Source organism: Ovis aries, chromosome 1 (assembly GCF_016772045.2).
Source record: "Ovis aries strain OAR_USU_Benz2616 breed Rambouillet chromosome 1, ARS-UI_Ramb_v3.0, whole genome shotgun sequence".
NCBI lineage: Eukaryota > Metazoa > Chordata > Mammalia > Artiodactyla > Bovidae > Ovis > Ovis aries.
Window position 1 is genome coordinate 40,868,113 of NC_056054.1, and position 22,796 is coordinate 40,890,908.

The window sequence follows — 22,796 nt, forward strand, 5'->3', positions numbered from 1 at the left end:
GCCCCCTCTCCACACATACACACCTAGAATCTTGTATCCTATCAACATTGAGCATTCTGTTTTTAAATCTCTGGACTTAGCTTTGTAAATCCAATGACATGAGTGAAATTCAGGGTTTGGGGGGGGGGGTTCTTTTCTTTCTGTCCTATGCCCAACATTTGTTTCGCACTTTTGACATTTGAAAAGAAATTCTATGTTGCTAGTGCTCATGAATGTGCTCAGGGCGCTTGAGTGTTTCTAGTAGACTGGAAGATCTTCTCTCAGACTAAATTCTTTCCCCATGGGCTCCAGGGACTGCAGATAAGTCTTCCCACTGGGTCTGCCTGGAGCAGTCTGTGACTGTGGGAGCCAGGGACTTCTGACCTGGTTCCAGCTCCAAGCTGGAGGGGTGTCATGAAATCACATGGCATTTGGACTAAAAGGGCAAGCTGAAGAATGTCTCTCTCATGCTGTCCTGACCTGTGAATCTAAGCAGTGAGCAAACGTAGCCCTCCAAGGAGCAACTGTAATCCACTGGATATGCCAAAGAACAGAAGAAAAGGTAAGTCTCTAGGCCAGGCCAACTTGGGTTACTGATGCTTAGCAGTATTCCAAGACCAGTGGGACACAATGCAGGGAAGGATGGTGGGAAACCTTGGAAGGAAACTTCTAGGTTGTCTGGTTAAATTCCGTTAATGAATGGGAGTGGATATGGTGGTGGTGATTAAAATAGTAAGCCATGAGTGGCAGGGACATAACTAATATTTTGCAGATGGTTCGAGTATCCAGGATTAGATTTAAGTTTCCTTACCCCAAGGCCAAATAAGAAGTCCCAGGAGCAGAGGTAACCCTTCTCTAGGGTGTGAGTTGCTGGCACGTGTCTGCTATTTCTAGGTAGCTTTGTTCATTGGATCATTTCTTCTAAGGAATTATTTCTTTAGACTTTAAGTGCTATATAGAATGAAGGCTGATATACAAGAAAATGCAGCTCATTGCTAAGAGAGAGGACACCTCTTGATTTCTACTCTCTTCCCGGTCTCTCCCACTCCCCTTCTTTATTTCATATTTATATCTTCCTACTCTTCTTGGATTCAAGAAAGAAGAGAATAGATCTGGCCCATAATTACTTTCACAGGGTCACTTACCTCCAACGGACTCATTTCAAAGAGGAGAGCAGGGACTTCCCTGGTGGTCCAGTGGTTAAGAATCTGCCTTCCAGTGATTCCAGGTCAGGGAACTAAGATCATACATAGGTCGGGGAAACTAAACCTATGCACCACAGCTACTGAACCTGTGCTCTGGAGCCAGCGTGCCACAACTAGGAAGTAGCCTGAGCACCACCAGGAAAGATTCTGAGTTAACACAAGGAAGATCCCATGTGTCACAGCTAAGACTTGGCATAGCTAAATAAATATGCTAAAGAAAAACAAACCCAAGAGAGTAGTTCAGCACTCCCTGACTGACCTGGGTCTCCAGGCTCCTGTGACCTTTCTGAGTCCTCCTTCCCTCCTCTCTGGAACCTAGCAGCGGATCCTTGGCCTTTCACAGTGAGCCAGCAGTCAAGAGAAAGCCTAGTGTGGCCACGAAGGTGTGGACCTTGGTGGAATCTTGGTTCAATCACGATTTAAACATTAGAGTGAACTATATGAATTGCAGACCTGTCATTTTTTAAAAAATGAAACTTTTAAGTTAAAAATATTGTAGATTCACATGCACTTGTAAGAAATAGTACAGAGATTCTATGTACAGCTTTATGCATTGCCCCTAGTGGGAACATTGTACAAAACTGTAGTCTAATATCACAGCCAGTATAGACACTGATACAGACAAGATACAGAACAGTTCCATCACCACAGGTCTCTCTCTCCTGCTGTACTTAAAAAATTTTTTTAAAAAAATTTATTTAGCTGTGCTGGGTCTTAGTTGCAACATGCAAACTCTGAGTTGCAGCATGTGGGATCTAGCTCCCTGACCAGGGATTGAACTCAGGGTCCCTGCATTGGGAACCTGGAGTCTTAGCCACTGGACCACCAGGAAAGTCCCTCTTGTACTTTCATAGCCATACTCATCTCCCTCATCCCTGGCAACCATGATCTGTCTTTGATCTACATAATTTTTGCCATTTCAAGAATACTAAATAAATAGAATCTTATAGTATGTAACTATGGGGATTGGTTTTATCCACTCAGCATAATTCCCTGGAGATTAATTCAGCTTATTGCCTGTAGCAATAGCTTTGTTACTTTTTATTGCTTAGTATTCCATGGCAGGGGTATACCACAGTTTGTTTAACCATTTACCCATCAAAGGATATCTGATATCTGGGTTGTTTCTAGTTTGGGGCTATTACAAATAAAGCTACTATAAACATGGTTGTATGTTTTTGTGTGAACATAAGTTTTCACTTTTTTCTGGGATAAGTACCCAAGAGTGTAATGGTTGGGTCTTATGGTAGTTTAGTTTTATTTGTTGCTGTTGTTCAGTTGCCAAGTCATGTCTCACGTTTTGCAACCACATGAACTGCAGTATGCCAGACTTCTCTGTCCTTCACTATCTCCCTGAGTTTGCTCAAACTCAAGTCCATTGAGTTGGTGATGCCATCCAACCATTTCATCCTCTGTCGCCTTCTTCTCCTCTTGCTCTCAATCTTTCCAAGCATCATGATCTTTTCCAATGAGCTGGCTCGTCACATCATGTGGCCAAAGTATTAGAGTTTCAGTATCAGTCCTTGGAATGAATATTCAGGGTTGATTTCCTTCAGGATTGACTGGTTTGATCTCCTTGTTGTACAAGGAACTCTCAAGACTTGAATCTTCTTCAGCACACAGTTTGAAAGCATCAATTCTTTGGTGCTTGGCCTTCTTTACAGTTCACCTCTCACATCTGTACATGACTTCTGGAAAAACCATAGCTTTGACTATGTGGACCTTTGTTGGCAAAGTGATGTCTCTACTTTTTAATATGCTGTCTAGGTTTGTCGACTGAACTGAACTGAACTGAGGTTTGTCATAGTTTATCTTCCAAGGAGCAAGTGTCTTTTAACTTCATGGCTGCAGTCACAGTCTGCAGTGATTTTAGAGCCCAAGTTTAGTTTTATAAGAACTGCCAAATTCTTTTCCAAAGTGGCTGTGCCATTTATATTCCTACCAGCAATGTATATATGATCCAGTTTCTCCCTCTGCATCCTCACCAGCGTTTGACGTTATCATTATTTTTCATTTTAGCCATTCTAATAGGTATGCACTAATATATCATTGTGGTTTAAATTTGTATTTCCTTAATAGCTAATGGTGCTGGGTAGCTTTTCGTGTGCTTATTTGACATTTGTATGTCCATCCTCTCTACTGAAATATCTGCTCAAGTCTTTTACACATTTCCAATTAAATTTTTTAAAATTTTATTTATATTTGACTGTGCTGGATCTTCACTGTTGCCCGGGCTTTCTGTAGTTGTAGCCAGCAGGGGTGTTTCTCAATGTGGTATGCAGGCTTCTCATTGTGGTGGCTTCTCCTGTTGCAGAGCATGGGCTCTAGAGTGCAAGTTCAGTAGTTATAGAACATGGACTTTGTTGCCCCATGACATGTGGGATCTTCCTGGACCGAGTATTAAACTGTGTCCCTGCTTTGGCAGGTGGATTGTTAACCTCTGAACCATGAGGGAAGTAAGTCCTTTTGCACATTTTCTAACTGGATTTTTTTAATGCTGAGTTTTAAGATTCTTTATATATTATAAATACTAGTCCTTTGTTGGATAAGGATTTTTTGTCCATTTTGTAGCTTATATTTTCATCCTCTTAAAAGGGCCTTTCACAGAGCAAAAGTATTTAATTTTTATAGAGTCCAATTTATCAGCCTTTTCTTGTATGGATCATGCATTTGGTGATACCTCTCTGTTGTATTCCAGATCACAGATGATTTATTCTTATTTTTCCCTAGAAGTTTTATAATTCTACATTTAAGTCTATAATCCATTCTCTAGACTTTCATATAAGGTGTGAGGTTACGTCAAGGTAAATTTTTTTTTTTTTTTTTTTGCCAACGCATGTCCATTTGCTTCAGCATTATTTGTTGAAACAGCTGTTTGTCCTCCACTGAACTGCTTCTGCATCCTTGTCAAAAATCTGTTGGGTATACATGTATAGCCCTGTTTTTCGAGTTATTTACTGATCTATGCATCTATCCCTCTGGCAAGACCACATTGTTTTGATAAACATAGCCTTATAGTAGGCCTTAATATCAGGTACAGTGAGTCTTCGCACTTTATTTTCTTTTTCTAGGAAACAAAGGTTGTTTTACCCTTTCACCTGGGAATAAATAGAAATTTTATAGAAAATTTGCAAGAATGAAGAGTAGTACAAAGCACACCCATATACTCTTTATACAGATTCATCTATTATTATGATTTTGCTGTATTTACCTTATCATTTGCTTCTCCCCTCTCTGCAAACATATATATGAAACTTCTTTGGTAAAGCACTTGAAGGAAAATTAAATGCATCATGACCATTTACTCCTAAATATCTTAGTATGTATTTTCTAAAACTTGGATATTTTCTTACCAATATAATGATCAACAGTTTATCACTGACAAAGACTCTTAAACATATATGAAAAAAAATGAAAGCGTTAGTTGCTTAGTTGTGTCTTACTCTTTGCAATCCCCATGGACTGTAGCCCATTAAGCCCCTTTGTCCATGGAATTCTCCAGGCAAGAATACTGGAGTAGGTTGCCATGCCCTCCTCCAGGCGATCTTCCCAACTCAGGGATCGAAGGTGCCCACCAGGAAGTCCTGAAACATATATATATATATATATAAACAACATATATATATATATATATAAACATATAAATATATATATTTCTCTGTGTATCATCTAGATGCATTATCAGTTACCTCCTTTGGTTATTTAAATTTTGATCATTTGGTGAAACTGTCCTATAATAAACTGGACTTTTTGTTTGAACCTACAAAAATGGCAAGATTCAACCTAACTTAGAAACTTTATTAAGGCTTTATATATGTAACCTGGCCTCTCTGATGCTCAGTTTCCCCCATCAGTTAAGTGTATATATGGATATATGTGCTCATTCCTGTCCAGCTGTTTGCCACCCCATGGACTGTAGCCTTCCAGGCTCCTCTGCCCATGGAATTTTTGAGGCAAGAATACTGGTGTAAGTTGCCATTCCCTACTCCAGAGGATCTTCCCCACCCAGGGATCAAACACTGACTCTTGTGTCTCCAGCACTGGCAGGTGGATTCTTTACCGCTAGCTCCACCTGGGAAGCCCTCTGTTAAGCATACTGCTGCTGCTGCTAAGTCGCTTCAGTCATGTCGGACTCTGTGCGACCCCACAGACGGCAGCCCACCAGGCTCCGCCGTCCCTGGGATTCTCCCGGTAAGAACACTGGAGTGGGGTGACATTTCCTTCTCCAATGCATGAAAGTGAAAAGTGAAAATGAAGTCGCTCAGTCGTGTCCTACTCCTAGCGACCCCACAGACTGCAGCCCACCAGGCTCCTCCGTCCATGGGATTCTCCAGGCAAGAGTACCGGAGTGGGGTGAAATTGCCTTCTCCGCTGTTAAGCATAGATATTAATAATTTCTCTCCCATGAGTAACATTGGGAGAGTTAAATAATGTATGTAAAACCCGACACATGAAAGACCTTCTATACACATGAGCTATTACTATTGCAGCCAGGCCCTGTTAAGGAGTCTTGGTTTTGCTCTTCTTCTCTTGGACTCCCCCAGCTACAAGCAAAATCGCTACAGAGACGAAGTGGTGAGAAGGCTGGGCTACCTCAGCTCTGACATCTCAGTTTCCTCATCTGGCAAATGGGGAAATGCTTTCTACCCCACAGCGGTAGTATGAGGTTTAATGGCATATGTGTAAAAGTCCCTGGACATAGACTAGGTTCTTAAAAAAAGAGAAAAACAGGTGATTCTTAATCTGTTATATGAAGAAAACAGGAATATCTGTCACACCTAAAAAAATTCGAACATAACGTGGAATCATCCTGAGGAAGTAGAAGGGAATGAACAAATGCAGTCAGAGCCGAGGACTTAGGAATCTGCATGGTTTAGAGACTGTGATCTCCCGGTCAATTACCTGACCTTTCGGAGCTTCAATTTTCTCTTTTGTAATTTGGGGATAAAAATCAGCGCATATCCCAGGAGTTTTTGTGTTAATTAATGATGCCGAGCTGTAGTCGGGCAATCTGTGGACACCTCCGGAATCAAGGACGAATGACTAAAGCTTTGAGCCGTGAGCTGCTGAGCGCTTCCCCCGGGCTGGCGCATCCCGGCAGCGCCCCCAGGCTCGGCGCGAGCGCGGTACCCACCCCCAGCCCCCGCCCCCCACCCGACCGCAAGCTCCTCCCCCCGCGGCCGCGTCCTCCCCCGCGACGGCCCGGCACCTGGCAGACGCGCGGCGGCCGGGGAAGCGGGAGGCGACCCTCGGGCGGCGGCGGGCGGCGGGGGAGGGGTGCGGGCGCACAGATGGGAGCAACTGAGAAGAGCGGCAAGAAGAGCCGGAGGCTGTTTTCTTCGCTGCGGCCGTGGAAGGCGACCCGGCGGCTCTGGCGGACGCGCTCGGCTTCCAAGGCTGCGCAGGGTGAGTGTGGGCGCGGCCGCGGGACCTGTTACTGCGCGCCGCGGGCGCCGGCCTTCGACTGCTGGGGGCTGCGGTGGCCCCGAAGGCCGTAGGTGGCATCTCCCGCTGGGTTCTCGGCTCCCAACCCACCCCCGCAACTCCCCGGGACCCACGGCGGGGGGAGCGACGCCTCCTGGATGTCTGGCCCTGCCTGGGCGACCCTCCATCCTGACCCTTGGCCGCAGGGACTAGACCAGTGCTGGAGCTCCCCCGGGGTCGCTCAAAGACAGTCCTCTTCCCTCCTCTCCATCCGCCTCCACCCTTGAGCATCTCCCCTTGGCCCAGGTGGTTGCAGCTTGTTTATTTCCCGAAGAAGTCCCAGTGTGTCCGTTTGGCTCTTAGCAGAGGGAATCCGGGGTGCCTCAGAGAAACAGTTTGCATCCCCCACCCCTAAACACCTGGCCGGCACCTGCAATGCAGTACCCGTTGGGGGAGTTAATCCGATCCAGGTCTGCCTTTTAGGTCCTCCCAATCTGGACCCACCCCCTTTCCAACCTGTTATCATGTACGCTCTAGTCACGATTACCTATTTTCCAAACACATTCCACCTTGTCCTCAACTAGGCCTTCACTCACATGTATTCAATCACTGACTTACTGCTTTCATTCATTCCAAAACGTTTATGGAGCTCCCCAGTGTGTCAGGGTCGGGAGAGAACCAAATAGACAAGGCCACAGCTCATGGAACTACTTCCAGAAGGGGAACCTACATTACACACTTCAGACCGGTAAAAATCCCCATTACAAATTGCCGTGTGTACTTGGCAGGAATCAGATCATCTGCTGGGAGAGGCAAAAAGGTAGAGGGGCCCTGGCTCACGTGGAAGGTGACCAGGGAGGGTCTCTGAGGCGATGCCATTGCAGCGGAGCCTGAAGACTGATCCGGAGTTACTCCAGCATGGAGCCAGGGTTAGAGCATCCTGCCAGAGGCAATAACAGGTGGATAGCATCCCAGTACCTGAGCTTAGCAAGGGGAAAGTAAGGGAGACAGGGCCTGCTCAGGGTCTGAGTAGGGTGTAACAAGGAGTTGGGATTTTATTCCAAGTGAGCTGGGAAGACACTGCGTGTTCCCGGCATGTTCTGAGCACAGGGCCTGATCCGATATGCTGGCTCACTGCTTTATCTCTGTCTGCAGTGGCCATGCATTGGTCTCTCAGCCTGGCCAATTCCTACCCATCCCTCAGGACTAGCACAAATGCCATCTCCCCTGTGAAGCCTTTCAGGGGCTTCATGCCACCTGTAGCCTCTCTCTCGGTATTTCGTCATCCATAGGACGTTTGTCACTGTTCATCTGCTGTTACAGGTTCCATGTAGGCAAGTTCTCATCCACTTCATCTTTGCATCCCCCATTCAGCTAAGTCCGGATTTTGTACTTTTAAGATACCTGTTTGCTTGTGTGTGTGTGTCTCCTGTCTTGTCCTTTTCATCTGTTTCCATCATGTGAGCATTCTTATTCCGAGGCTAACATGCCTTGAGCTCTAAAATGGCCGACCGGGGCCGAAGGGAGACTGCACCAGGGCCCTGTCATTGGTGTTGGCGTCATCCCCACCTCCACCCCAGGGTTGTTTGGAAGACTAAATGAATTAATGAGTTAATAATTGTAAAGTGCTGGCACATAGTAAGCATTCTAAAGAGAAATTTGACAAAGGGCAAAAACAATTTTCAAATATTTATTTATTGTGTTAGAAATAAGCTTTTCAATTATGGATAGTTAGGGAGACTCTGTAGCTTGGCATTGTCATCTTGCGAGCTTTCAAAGGATGTATTCTTACTTTTAGTCAGTGTGCCAATTAAATTCCTTTCTCCTTGCATCAAACGGTTGCTGAAACTTAGTAGGTCTGAAGGCTGACCACCCCCGCTTTTCTTTTCAGCTTGCCTGAGTAGTTGAATAGATTGGGAATTGCAACAAGTATTGCTTTAGTGATACTTACATGCATAATGTTTCTCCGGGTGTTGTGTGAATGTTTTGCAAAAGAGGAATAAATGGATATTCCTACTGCAGTGAATTGGGTTAGGATAAGCTTTCTAGTTTTACAGTTTTTAAACCCAGGTGTATGCTATGTACACAGCCATCCTCTCCTCTTCTCTGTTCCCATCCTAGACTTCACCCATGGATTCCCAGGGCCCACTGCCACACCACACCTCTCTTTTCTTCAGTAGGATCTTGGCTGATCACTATATTTCCCTATTTTCCCCCCACCCCCAACCTGGAGATGAGGCCATTAAAATGTCTTATGTTATATGACACTTTACAGTTTACAGAATAGCTCAACTATGAGGTTTTGTTTAGATGTTAACAAACCTTGGAAAGAAGGATGACAGATGGTATTTATTTCCCGCATTTTAGAGATGAGGAAAGTGAAGCAAGAGACGGGTAGCTTGCTGAAGTTCACAGGACTGGTGTGTGGCCGATTTAGGCCTGGTTATCCACACAGCTTCCTTTCTTCCACGTCAGACAAAATAAACATGTTCCAATATCTATACTCATAGAAGGAAGAAGTAAAATGAATGAATATTATGCAATGAGTGAAATCCATATTCCAAATTTTATTTATTTTTTCTTAAAGGTGGCCTGAATTTCTCATGATGTCAACATCACTTAGGGCATCTATAATGGTTTGGTGCCAGACAGACTGTGATTTAAAGCTGCCACTGATGAGTGGCACACTAATAAATGGTGTGATCTTGGGCAGGGTGCTGAATCTTTCTAAAACTCATTTATCTATCATATGTAAGATAGGAATGATATTCCTAAGAGGTTACTGTGATGATTAAATGGGTTAATGTATATAAAGTGCTTGGTACATAGTAGCTCACAGGTGGTGGTTATTTTTATTAATTTTAGTCCAGATATTCAACCATATGATCACACCAGAAATATGGGAAGTTCAGTGGGTGGTGGGGTGAAACATGACTGGAAGCTCCTTAGGGGCAGCAGTCCCTTCTGGACCAACTGGAAGGCCTTCCATGTCAGTATCCTTCTCTCCCCTTCCCATCTTTTTTTCCACCAGGAGACTACAGGTGAGAAGTAGCATAGCTTCTGGGAATCCCTGGCATCTTTTCAGCTTAACATTGTATCCTGAATGTAGAAGATGAATGTAAATATGTTTATGTATTTATTGGATGACAATACATGAATGAATAAGTAATAATTGAATCCTCTAGGATATATATATTGATTCCTTACTTTCTTGCTAACACTCAGTGGTGTCTGCCTTTTTGAAGGGTATGAAGTGGTACTGCCTGGTTGTTTTATATTGAATTTCCCTGACAAATAATGAAGCTGAGGATTTTTTCATATGAATATTGGCCATATGTGACGAAGACGTGTGAATGCCTGTTTATGTCTTTTCCCAGTTTTTTCTTGGGGGTTTGTTTTTTTCTTATCTACTTATAGGAGTTCTTGAAATATTCTAGATACTAATGAGTTAGTGGCTTATATGTCCAAGCAACTTTAAAAACTGTAGTAACCATGCAAGCTGTTCTAAATGAACAAGCTGTGCTCCAGTAGAAATAAACCCCCCAAGTTGCGTTCATCTTTTATAGAGAATCACATTTTAGTCAAATATCAAAGCTTTTAGGTTATTGAGCAGGGAGCAAGTAGTTGGTGGTAGTATTTTGTGAGCAGTAGCCTTTCCTAGTCCTTGAAATGATGGTAGAAAATGGGTCTTATGCTCTTCTCACCAGAAATTACCTCCCACAAACTGTGGTGGGCCGAAGTGCCCGTGCCTGAATTGAAGTTATTCTTTGTAAAGTCACAGGTTGGAAGTGGAGTCAGTCTCCATCAGCAGGTAGTGCTTCCAGGACTAGTTACTTGGAGGAAAGAACAGAACACTTGTCAGGTGACCTGTGGTTTATGCTCTCACTGCCATTTTCTTAACCATATGTTCCTACAAACAAATCACAATGAATGGGGAGAATGATCACTACCTAGGGATGTTGGAAAGATCAGATGAGATCATAACTATCAAAGGGCCATGTAAATGCAAAGTATGTTTGCTAGGCCCAGGGGAGTAATCAAGCCTTTGCCAGGGTGGGACCCATACCTTTGGGCCCCATCCCTTCTACTCTCTGTTCTACATACAGATGCCTGATTGTAGGCAATGCGGGCTCCAGACCAGCAGCAACAGTGTCTCCAGAACTTGTCAGAAATGCCAGTCCCTGCCCCCACCACCACAGAACTACCCAATCAGAAACTCTGGAGATAGGGCCCAGCAGCCTATGCTTAACCAAGCCCTGCAGTCATTCTGATGTACGCTAATGCTTGAGAACAGGCCTAGTGGGATGTGCAAAGGCTTTAAAGACAGCGAATGTGGGATTTTCAATCTTAACTCTCCCGTTTGCTAGCTTGTGTGATGAGCAGGTTACTAAGCTCTCTGCCTTCCAGGCTCTCACTGATAGAAGGAAGAGGATGTCACTTCCTACCCAGGGTTTGTGAGAAGTCAATGACAGGCAGTATCCAGGTTCTGCCACCAGGTAGCTGTGTGTCCTTCAGCAAATCTCCTTTCTTCTTTCTGCTTCAGTTTTCTCATCTGAAAAGATGGGCTGGGACTTCCCTGGTGGTCCCTTGGTTAAGGCTCCTTGCTTCCACTGCAGGAGGCACAGGTTCAATTCCTGGTCTGGGAACAAAAGTCCTGCAAGCCTTGCAGCACGGCCAGAAAAAAAAATTAAAAAGATGGACCAGCAAGTGTTAACATGCATGCTGCACAGCTTATTGTGTGCCAGCCATTGTCCTAAACATGTGAATATTTTAATTTTGTTTAGTTCTTACAGTAACCCTGTTTTACAGTCTCTATTTTATAAGTGAGAAAACTGCAGCACAAAACGGGTAAGTAATGTTTTCAAAGTTACACAACTAGTAAGCTTGGATTCAAACCCAGGCAGTGTGCTGTGAAAGTCCTTGCTTTAAAGGCCATGCTTGGCAAATAAGTTCTCTTTAAATGTATGGTGCTGCTGATGAGAAGAGTGCCTGGCACAGAGTAGGCACTGCATGTGTGAATTCTCTTCCCCTTGCCTTGTGGCTTGGCTTCATCAGAGCCTACCCAGCTTTTCTGATAGTCATGCTGCCTTCCTCTGCGGTGCCCCTAATCACAAACCCCCCTCCCCCTGCCCACCTCCAGGCAGCAGTTTTCTCCCTCCAGATAGCTCTCTCATGGCTGAGCAAACCAAACAGAGGCTTGGCTGGGGGAGGACCAAATGTGGTGGTGCAGGTGAAGTCACCCTCCTGTCACCCTACCCTGGCATGTTTCGAAAATGAATGACTAAGCCAGAAGAGAGTCCAGGCAAGTTACCCAAAGATCATTGGGTTTGCCTCATTTGAGACAGAGCCTCCAAGTCTCTTTTGCTCTCAGATTTCCAAGGGAATGTGAAAGCTTTTTTTTTGCTGAGTTTTTCTTCTCAGTAAAATTTACAGCTGGGCAGTTGAACCCACAGTGTTAACAGCAGCGTGTTTTTTTTTTTTTTTTCATTGTTATTTTGCTAGGACAATGAAAAGCCTTATTCTCTTTCAGTTCAGGGTGTCACTCATTGTTCTTGAAAATTCTTTTTGGTTTTGCTCTCAAGATGGCCTCCCTCGCTGGGCATGACTCACCAGTCTAATGACTCAGAAGTGGCATCTGAGAAGACAAGGACTGGGCAGAGCTGTGAAGGGACTTGTGGCCAGTGGAGCCTGCCTGACGCGTTCCCTAAACTTGGTTATTGAGATGGAATATCATTTCCATTAATGGTTGTGGGTACCAGTTTAATAGGAGCGTAGGGTCTGCCAGAGACATTGCCTTGTTCTGGAAAGCTCCAAGGCTTGAGTTCATCCTTGTTCCTCAACTGGGTGTGGCCTTGATGTGGCCACATCCTTGTTTACTGCGGGCCAGACAAGACTTCTGAGAATTACCAAACACTGCTTAGAATGGCCACAGAATCAGACAATCTAAGGCTTCTGTAAAATCTGTATCATGAGGGAAAACATGTTCTTGGAAAATCTGCTTGATTAAAAGGGGCCTGGAGTGAGCCTGGCAGGGCTTGAGCTGATCCTGTGCGCCAGGGCTATATAGTTTTCCTGATATGTAATTCTCGCAGTAGCCATATTATCTGTTTATTATTTTCTGCATTTTATGAGGAAACTGAGGTGCAGAGGGGCATGCTTGATCCAGATCAGCAGGTGATAATACTAGTCTTAACAGCATTTATGGAGCCCTCCCTTTATGCGTCATGTTTTGTGCTGTGTACTTGACATGCACTAACTCACTTGAGCCTCATCCTGCCCTAGGAGGTAGGTACCTTATTGTCTGCATCTTACAGATCAGGCAATAGAGACTAAGAGAGGCGCAGGAACATATCCCAGCTACCTCAGGAGCCAGGAAATGGCAGAGCTTATGTTTGGACCTGGCCTCTTCTGCTCTCCTATTCAAACGCAAGCCTTTCCTCAGCAGACCTTGTGGAAAGCTCTTGTTCTGAGACCACAGGCTCTTTAAGAACAGAATGTTCTGTTCAACACTGTGTTATTCGTTGTGTTCAGAGCAGTGTCTGGCATAATGAATATTTACTGGATGAACGAGTACCTGGATGGTGGCTCTTAGCGCTTCCTTCTTCACCCTATCTGCCCCTAAAGGAGCTCTGAACTGGGCGCTTTTCGGCTGCCCTGGCCTTGGGCCTTGGAGATGGAGATGCCTTTTTCTCTGAAGTGATTTATGGGCCAGCCTGGCCCATTTGGTGGCCAGTGAGGAGTTCCGGTGAAGGCAGATTTTTCTCATTGGCCTTTTTTCAAAGATGAGCATAAAGTTATTATGCACTGTCAAGGAAAGATGGAAAAATAGATAAAATTACCCCATACTTTGGAGGAGTCTTTTAAATTGTGGCAGCTAGCAGTCAACTCCAGGACCCCTAGTGGTCATGACAAGCTTATGCTCCATAGCTGTGTTTAACTTGGGCTGCAGTAATGAGCAGGTAAACACTAGCAATTAGTTCTCTTAATGTGCCCAAGTATGTTGATAATTATACTTTACATTTATATAGAACTTGGTTTATAAAGTGGCATGTCTATTCTCTCTTTTGACCTCCTGAACAGCCTAGAATATACACAGGGCAGGAATGCTTAGCCCCACTTTACAAATGAGGAAACTGGTGACAGAGAGGTTAAATCACCTGCCCTACACAACTCAGGTAATAGTGGTAGAGAGAGGTCTTCACCTTCTTACCTCTCCTCCCTCCAGCAAAACTTCCATGTCAGTATTGTACTGGGGATGAAAGTAATAGGTTGGTTTATTTTTTTTTTAATACTTTTTAATTGGGATATAGTTGATATACAGTGATGTGTTAATTTCTGCTGTATGGCAAAGGATGTATTTCTTTTTGTTGTTCTTCTTCCAACTTAGTGAGGGCCTGGATTGGGTCAGTTAATCTTTCTGAATATCAGTTTACCAATCTGTATAATGGGGAACAAACACTGCCCATTAGTGAGTGCACTTGGAGCTAAGGAGGTTGTGAGAGTTCAGAACTTTTAAAACAATTTCTGAGTGAAGATTTTTAGAAGGGACTGTGATAACTCTGATCCATTTCCCACAAATGTATGCTAAATGGTACCGCCCTGGCCACGCTATCTAAAATAGCACCTCTTTTACGTCATTATCATGCTTCAGTTTTATTCACAGCATTCACTGCCATTAATTATGTTTGTATTTATTTGTTTATGGCCTGTGTGAAGCCTCCCACCCAGATGTGACAGCCGCGAGAGCAGGTATTTGGTCTGTTTTCCTGCCCTCCTGAGTCACTAGCAGGTGGAGTTGTGCCTGGCACGGATAACCACTTGTTGAGTGAATGAATGAAGGAATGGATTGGAGCTATGCAATGATTGAAAGTAAGCTGGAACCGGATGATTGAAAGGTTTGCTTGAGTATTCCTGACTGTCTAACAGAGGGGTCTTGGTCTGGCTTTCCACAGATCATTTCTGTCTCAGCCATCTAGTGGCTTTAAAGCCTTGAGTACCAACTTATGCCTGGGTGAAATGGGTTCAATAATCTAGGTCCATACAGCAGATACAGTCATTGTATGGCACTGTATGATGCATTGTAACAGCTGGTGAGTGGCCTGAAGGCTGGGGCTGGTTCCGTCACTGTTTTATCCCAGTACTTAGCACAGAGCCTGGTTCACAGAAAGGTAAAGGAAATGTTTGCTGAATGAATGAATATGTAAGAAGAAATGGCACAGGGCTCTTAATCCACCTCCAAAATGAAGGTCTCCATTTGAGGATAAGCTTGGTGCACGGCACACACGTTCCCCTTTCAATTTGAATCAAATCTCTCTGGAGAGAAGGAGGCACTAAACAGTGCCCTAACCTACTGCAAGGAATGGCAAGCCTAGGCTCCAGATCCAGTTCCATGCCATGTTTTGGAATTTGTGTTTACGTCTGCCTTCATCTCCATCCTTTCCGCTTCAGCATAAGCAAAATTATAACCCAACACACTGACTTGCATGCAATTATCAGAGCCCTGGTGCTCCTCCGTTGAGGGACTTTGTCCCCGAGACTGCTGACTGTCTGAATGACAGATCTAGAGTCAGAGTTGCAGAATCAGCCGGACTTTCCTGCTCCTTTGCAGCAGAGGCAGGAGGGAGAGAATGAAAGATTCTGAAAATAAAGGTAAGAGGCTGACTGCAGAGGGAAGGCTAAAAGATGCTAGGGTTAAGATGTCACTCCGTGGACATGCTGAGTGTAGATTAAATGGCTGGTTTAAAGTTAGTGTGCATATATTATTTTAAAAGTCTAGTTATATAATAAACATGACATTTAAAATTAACTGGTTTCTGGTTTCCAAATACTGTGTCATTCAGTTTTCCATTTTTGTGCTACTAAATATAAGAACATTTTTGCATTCTTCATTTAATCCTGGCTGAGAACCACATATTTACATTTCAAAAATTTCCTAGTAATAGCTTGCTTTTATTTTAAGTGTTCACATTACTTAATATACAGGTCTTCAGTGCATTATTGGAATTGCAATATCTGAAATACTTCAGACTTTTTACAGTCTGGGTTCTTAAGAAAAATGTGGACCAAGAATCCTTTAATGAAGATTCACCTTTTCAGGAGGATCCAACAGGGAGCTGTCACTGACCTTCAGAAGTGTTTATCTTACAGAGAAATTTTCAGATGCAAAGTCTCCCCCCACCCTAACCCTAGCCTCCGTCCCTAGATCCCTGGGCCCTCCCCCAGCACCTTCCCCCCACGTCCCCCAATTCTGTTGAGGCATGGGGGAAGACAGAACAGATTTAAAGGAAAATTCAGGAAAGCACAGAGGTCTCTAAAGGGAGCCAGACAAATATTTTAAGCTCAACAACGATTCTGGACCATACTGAGGTTTTGAATTCGGAGGCTCCGTACATTTTCTTCCGCAAACAGGGGAGGAGCTCTAGATCTCTAGGCTCGGGAGGCTACAGGGCGTACCCCAATCCTGTTCCCGGGAAGGAGCCCGTCCTTGGTGCTGCGTAGGTGCTGCTCCGGGTCGGGTGCAGGAGGAAGGTGCAGGGTATTCAGGCAGCAAAGCTCCCGGGGAAAGCTCCTGGGCAGCTGCCATTCCATCATCTCACCACCTGGGCCAGCCCCAGCCCCCCTAGCGCTAATTTTAGGGTTTGCCTGCTGCATCGCGCTCCGCCCCCCAGCAGGCATTCGCTGATCTCACCCCAAGCCTCTGCGCAGCAATTTGCACTCCACTCTCTCCTCCCAGAGCGGTCTGCTTTAAGGACACTGCAGCACTTTGCCCCTGGGGACAGGGCTTGGATGCCCAGCTGATGTGTGGCACGCAACTCCGGGCGGGTTACTTGTAACCACCGACCCTTCCCAACGCCCGAGACGAGATGTTGGAGTGATCAGTGAGACCCACACAGGCCCCAAGCCTGCTGACTCTACTGTGCGCAGGACTGCTTGCTTGGCCTTCTTCAGCCCAGTCCTCGGCCACACTTTGTGGCGTGCAGTCTTACTTTAATGGACAGGATGCTTGTTCCATATTAAAAATAAACAAAAACCGACTAACCAAACAAATCAAAAACACACAGCCTGATGCTGGTAGGGAGGCTGGTATTTTAATCTATCACGCTGTTTGTAAGGAAGGCTCTTAAACCATCTCTCTCTCTATAATTGAGGCTTTAAAAGGAGCTGGGGTAGCTGGTGTTTGTAGATTTAGGTCTAATAGGCTCTGGATCATTCATGTCCACATATTGATCTCTGTGGTTTTGATGTTTAAATTTTAATTAAACAGCCTGAGCGGGGAGATTTGCATGGCCCTGGTAAATCAAAGAGGACCTGTCCACTGCTATTTGTAAGCCAGGCTCTCATGGACAAATAAAACATGTGCATGTTTGTTTAAAATATTTTAAATGAACTCGGGGAGAATGTTGGCCTTTCTTGTGTTGTTTTCAGTAGCTGGAGAAAGGGTTTCTGGAAAGAAAAAAAATATGCTTACATGCCCTGTCATGCTAGGCCAGAGGCATGGTTTAGAAGAAATTGAGACTGAGCTGGAGGCTCAGGTTAGGTTAATATTCACCATCATTTGGAATGGAAACACTCTCACTTTCTCAAGTGTATCAGGATGATACAGTGTGTACAGGATGATAAAGTGATCAATATTCAACCCCCCAGCTGCCTTTTTGAGGGGAGTTGGTATTTAGAATTTTGTTCCACTTTATTTTGGAAGGAGGCTTGGTCGGAAGTGAGAATGGTTAGGTTCCTTCTTGTTTTGTCACTTAACTCATTACTGACCTAGCACAAAACCCTTTGGATCTGTTTTCTTATATTGAAAATGGAGTAATCTTAGACCAGAGCACTGTGCTTAAGGTTGTGGGTCATAAGAAAGCAATTTAGTGAATCTCAAGCAACCTTGTAGAAAAAAGAAATAGGATAGAAAATATCAGAAACCATTGTGTATGCTCAGTGTAAATAATTGTTTCCTGTAGCTTCTATTTTAGGTATTTATGTTTATTTATGTAGATATGGGCTGCGTTAATGTCAGATCTGTTTCTTATTGCAAATCCTACTCAAAAGAGTTTGAGAAACACGGCAATCAATCATAGCTTCCTGGTTTGTCAAGGAGTCTATGAAATGTGGTTTTATATGCATGTCCACTTTTGTTTGTGTATGCTGAGAATGTCAGTAGTTTTTCCTCAAAATTTTGAAGGGGTTTGAGATCCCAAATAGGTTATGAATCATTCTGTTTCTACTAAGGCCCTCACAAGCTAACTTCTTAGAGATCAAAGAATCCTTTCAGGGCTGGGAGATGGGTGTGTGTTGACAGGACCAGTTAAGTGTGAGATGTGAGATGGAGTGTGTGAGCATGTTAAAGAGAAAGTGTGCCCATGGTAACCAGACCATGAGAGCTATTTGTAGATTCCAAAGTGCCAGTTGGTGACCTAAATATGAAACATAAATATCTAAAAATTAGTCTTTGTGCTGAAAAGTACCACAGGAAACCCCACCAAAACGTTGTGCTTTGTTTGGAAGTTACCTCTGCTTGGAAAGATTGAAAACAAGAACCAGGTAAAATCTCAAGAGACTGACAGGGACAAATAAATCATCAGAATGTTGGTAGGCAGAAACAGAATTTTTATAAGCTACCATCACATGACTAGTGTTCTGTAAATGTTGAGCTGTGGTTTAATAAATGCCTTTCTTTTTCCTCTTTTCAGTACATCTTAAGACAATCTGATGAGGCTTTTAAACACAAACGGCGTTGTATAGCATTTACCCAACATCTCAAAATGCTCGAAAGCCAGAAAAAAACTTTGTATGGGGCAACTCAGGAGAAAATAGTTGAATGAGTTAATGACTAGGTATTGGCAAACATGACAGCTAATTATACTAATAACAACCATAGCTCCTATTTAATGATCGAGTAATATGTGAAAAGCTCTCTGCAAGGTGCTTTACACATTGTCACAACACTGCAAAGCTGGAGGTATTTTACGTGTAAAGAACTGAATTAAGAATTTGTACGGGGACACGTAGCTAGTAAGTGGCAGACCCGGGGTTCAAACCTGGGTCATTTTATCTTCAAAACCATTCACATGGTGTGCAAGGGCTTGAGAGTAAGTAGCATGGGAAAACAGCAGTTTTAAAATAAAATTTTCAGCATTATTTATTGTTGGATTAATTTACTTATTATAAAAAGGGAAATGTGAACTGTAGAAAATGCTGGCTTTTGCATAATTTTCTAGACTGTTTATTTGGAAAACAGGCATTTTAACGATTAAGTTCAGCTGCAAATTTTTCTTATATTTTTAAGTTCTCTGAGTATTTTGTACAACAAGGTTTTAGAAACAGAAATAAAAAAGAATAGTGCAGAGTTTGAAAATTTGAGTGGAAACTTTTTTTTCCTACAACAGTTTAGGGCAAATAGTTCTTCTTTCAATTTTTTCCTATGTTTTATTTCAAAATAACAAGCATGACATTTTGTGAGCAAATAAAATTATGTGTGACATTGTAACACAGTAAAACTAGGATTAGAACACACTCTTCCCTGACAGATTTTGATTTTTTACTGAAAGTTATTACAGAATCTGATTGGGAGTTTGAATATTGTCAGATCCAGACTTCTAAACCCTAAATATTTAAAAGACTATGGTGCACACTCCCCAGTCAGCAGTTCAAAATGAAATCAGTGCTGTGCTTGGTTGCTCAGTCATGTCCGACTCTTTGTGACCCCATAGAAGGTAGCCCGCCAGACTCCTCTGTCCATAGGGATTCTCCAGGCAAGAATACTGCAGTGGGTTGCCATGCCCTCCTCCAGGGGATCTTCCCAACCCAGGGACTGAACCCAGGTCTCCCACATTGTGGGCAGATTCTTTACCATCTGAGCCACCAAGAAAGCCCAAGAATATTGGAGTGGGTGGCCTATCTCTTCTCCAGGGGAACTTCCTGACCCAGTAATCGAACCAGGATCTCCTACACTGCAGGTGGATTCTTTACCAGCTGAACTACCAGGGAAACCCCCTTAATGTGTGTGTGTGTGTGTGTGTGTGTGTGTGTGTGTGTATTTTAACAACCATGACTATTTTTAGAAAAAGTGATACTTTTAGAGAAAACTCAATTCTTTCAAGATTTTTGTCCTTGCTGCTTGGGACTGTGTAGGTTAGGCAAGTGATGTATGTTGGTTGCGGTGATCTATACATGGTTGAGTGAGTTTTCAGCTTCCATGGTTAGCATGAGATAAAGCTGGGTTTAGAGCCTGAACTATGTCAGTGGTTTCTCAAATGCACATGATACTGCTTCCTGTTGTTATGTGCTTCCTGTGGAACATATTAGAAATATGCAAGGGGCTCTAGCAGCGTTCACTGGGCAGAAACTGGAAATGCTTGATGGCCGGCAATGTTCCTGATTGTTCCATTTAATGATGAATTATTCCTGGGTCCTGTGCAATTTTCAGATGTTTTGCTGAAGAGGTAAGTTGAAAAACTCTCTATACTTTTCTGAGCCTAGAACATATTTATTGGTTTTACATATGCACTGAAATTTCCAGGATTAAAAATGCTGTGTAAAGCAAGGAAAGATTTTATTTAATACTTAATTGTGTTTAGAAAAATCACTTGCCCAAAGCACCAATTGGTTTGAGACATCAATACAACATACCTGTCTCATTCAGTGTATGTACCTGTACATGTATGAATATTATATCTTGCTTGAGTATTTGTATATTGAAATCTGTATTGTTTTGGTATTTACTTCTCTTTTGTGTTATTGTTGATATATACATATAGTTATTGTTTAATTGTATTAGGTAGATTATTTTATCTTTAAATTTCATCTTGAGATGCTAAACAAGGAAATACAGGATATTTTTATATTTGTATATATGTATGTTAGAGTGTAGGGCTTCCCTGGTGGCTCAGATGGTAAAGAATCTGCCTGCAATTCAGGAGACCCGGGTCTGATCCCTGGGTTAGGAGGATACCCTGGAAAAAGGGAATGTCTACTCACTCCAGTATTCTTGCCTGGAGAATCCCATGGACAGAGCAGCCTGGAGGACTCTAGTCCATGGGGTTGCAAAGAGTCGGACATGATTGAGCGACTGACACACACACACATGTTAGAGTACACAAATGACTCTATTTTTACCTCTTTAATAATTTAAAAGAATTTCAGCAAACATTAAAACTTTTGGAGACTGTATATTCAATTTTACTTTTCTTATTCTTTAAAAAAAAGTTAGAGCAGTCTACAACAATGAGTTTGAGCTGAGCATTAACTTACCTCTTTAAGGGCAGAAATACTGAGATATAGGCATTATAAATCTTCCAAAAAATAATGCCACTGGTAATATATAGTTGTGTTACTGTAACTGGAATTTTAAATTTTTACTTTATAATTATTTGCTGTTAGGATGTAAAAATATAGTTGATTTTTATTTGTTGACTTTATTTCAGTGACCTTGCTAAATTCATTTATTAAATAGTTTTTAGATTTTTGTAGATAGTAGGTTTTCTATGAATAAAGACACTGTATTTCTTACTTTCCAGTCTTTATACTTTTTATCCCTTTAATAGCCAGTATTATTGCACTGGCTATACTCTCTCAAAATGTTTAATAGAAGTGGTGATGGTGAGCATCCTTATGTTGTTCCTATCTCAGAGAAAAAGCTATCTTTCACCATTAAGTACATTATTTGATGTAGGATTTACATAGACATTTTTATATCAGATTAAGAAAGTTAACTTCTATTCTTAGTGTGCCAGGTTTTATCATGAATTGGTGCTGAGTTTTATCAAATGCTTTCCTGTTTTGAGGAGCCCAGCCTGGTGCTCTATGATGACCTAGAGGGGTGGGATGGGAGGAAGGAGGGAGACTTCAGAGGGAGGGGAAATTATATATATATATAAACTGAAGACTGATTCCTGTTGTTGAACAGCAGAAACCAACACAACATTGTAAAGAAATTATCCTCCAATTAAAAAAAAAGGATAAAAATGCTTTCCTGTTTTGTGATGATCATATGACTGTTCTATATTTATTCTGTTAATATGATGAATTACATTGATTTTTTTCTTTTTGAATGATCTTTTTAACGTTTGAAGTATAGCTGGTTTACAGTATTATATGATAAAGATGTATAGCGTAGTGTTTCAAAATTTTTGTAGAGTATAGATTATACCCCATTTATAGTTGTTATAAAATGTTGGCTATATTCCCAGTGCTGTACAATGTAATACTTAGAGCTTATTTGGGAGAAGGCAGTGGCACCTTACTCCAGTACTCTTGCCTGGAAAATCCCATGGACAGAGGAGCCTGGTGGGCTGCAGTCCATGGGGTCGCTAAGAGTCCGGCACGACTGAGTGACTTCACTTTCACTTTTCACTTTCATGCATTGAAAAAGGAAATGGCAACGCACTCCAGTATTCTTGGCCTGGAGAATCCCAGGGACGGGGGAGCCTGGTGGGCTGCCCTCTATGGGGTTGCACAGAGTCGGACACGACTGAAGCGACTTAGCAGCAGCAGAGCTTATTTATTTTATACATAGTAGTTTGCACCTCTTCATTGGAAAAGACTCTGATGCTGGGAGGGATTGGGGGCAGGAGGAGAAGGGGACGACAGAGGATGAGATGGCTGGATGGCATCACTGACTGGATGGTCGTGAGTCTGAGTGAACTCCAAGAGTTGGTGATGGACAGGGAGGCCTGGCATGCTGCGATTCATGGGGTCGCAAAGAGTCGGACACGACTGAGCGACTGAACTGAACTGAACTGAACTGAACTGAATTCCCCTACTCCTGTCTTCATCCTCTCTTCTTCCCTCTCCCCACTGGTAACCGCTAGTTTGTTCTCTGTATCTGTGAATCTGTTTCTGTTTTGTTATATTTATTTGTTTGTTTTATTTTTACATTTATGTTTTGAGTGTTAAACTAACTTTGCATTACTTAATAAACTCACCTTAGTTGTGGCATATTATCCTTTGCATATATTTGCTGGATTTCACTTGCTAATGTTTTGTGGTGGAGTGTTTTCGTTCACAAGAGAGATTAACCTGTAATTTTCTATTGTGGTGGTGTCCTTCCCTGGTTTGGACATGAAGGTTTTACTGAATTTATAAAACAATTCTTCAATCTGTTCTCCTGAAGAGTTCTGTGAGATTGCAGTTATTCTCTAAAAATTCACTGGTGGAAACTATTTGTGTCTGGAAATTTTGTTGTGGGAAAGT

General features: G+C 42.8%; 1 protein-coding gene across 4 annotated transcripts in view; it reads left to right on the forward strand.

Annotated features, from left to right (window-relative positions):
* Positions 1 to 262: 262 nt before the first annotated feature.
* Positions 263 to 22,796, forward strand: part of DNAJC6 (DnaJ heat shock protein family (Hsp40) member C6) — a 186,565-nt gene continuing 164,031 nt past the window's right edge. For 2 of the 4 annotated variants that reach the window (XM_060410646.1, XM_012168865.4), the window contains exon 1: positions 6,396 to 6,590. Coding sequence is in view for 3 of the 4 variants with exons in the window: in XM_012168865.4 (XP_012024255.2) it covers positions 6,476 to 6,590 (115 nt within the window). In the remaining variant the exon portion in view is untranslated. Of the gene's footprint in view, positions 542 to 6,395; positions 6,591 to 15,054; positions 15,258 to 22,796 lie in introns of those variants that run through there. The other 2 variants (XM_060410657.1, XM_012168811.5) reach the window with 2 other exon arrangements.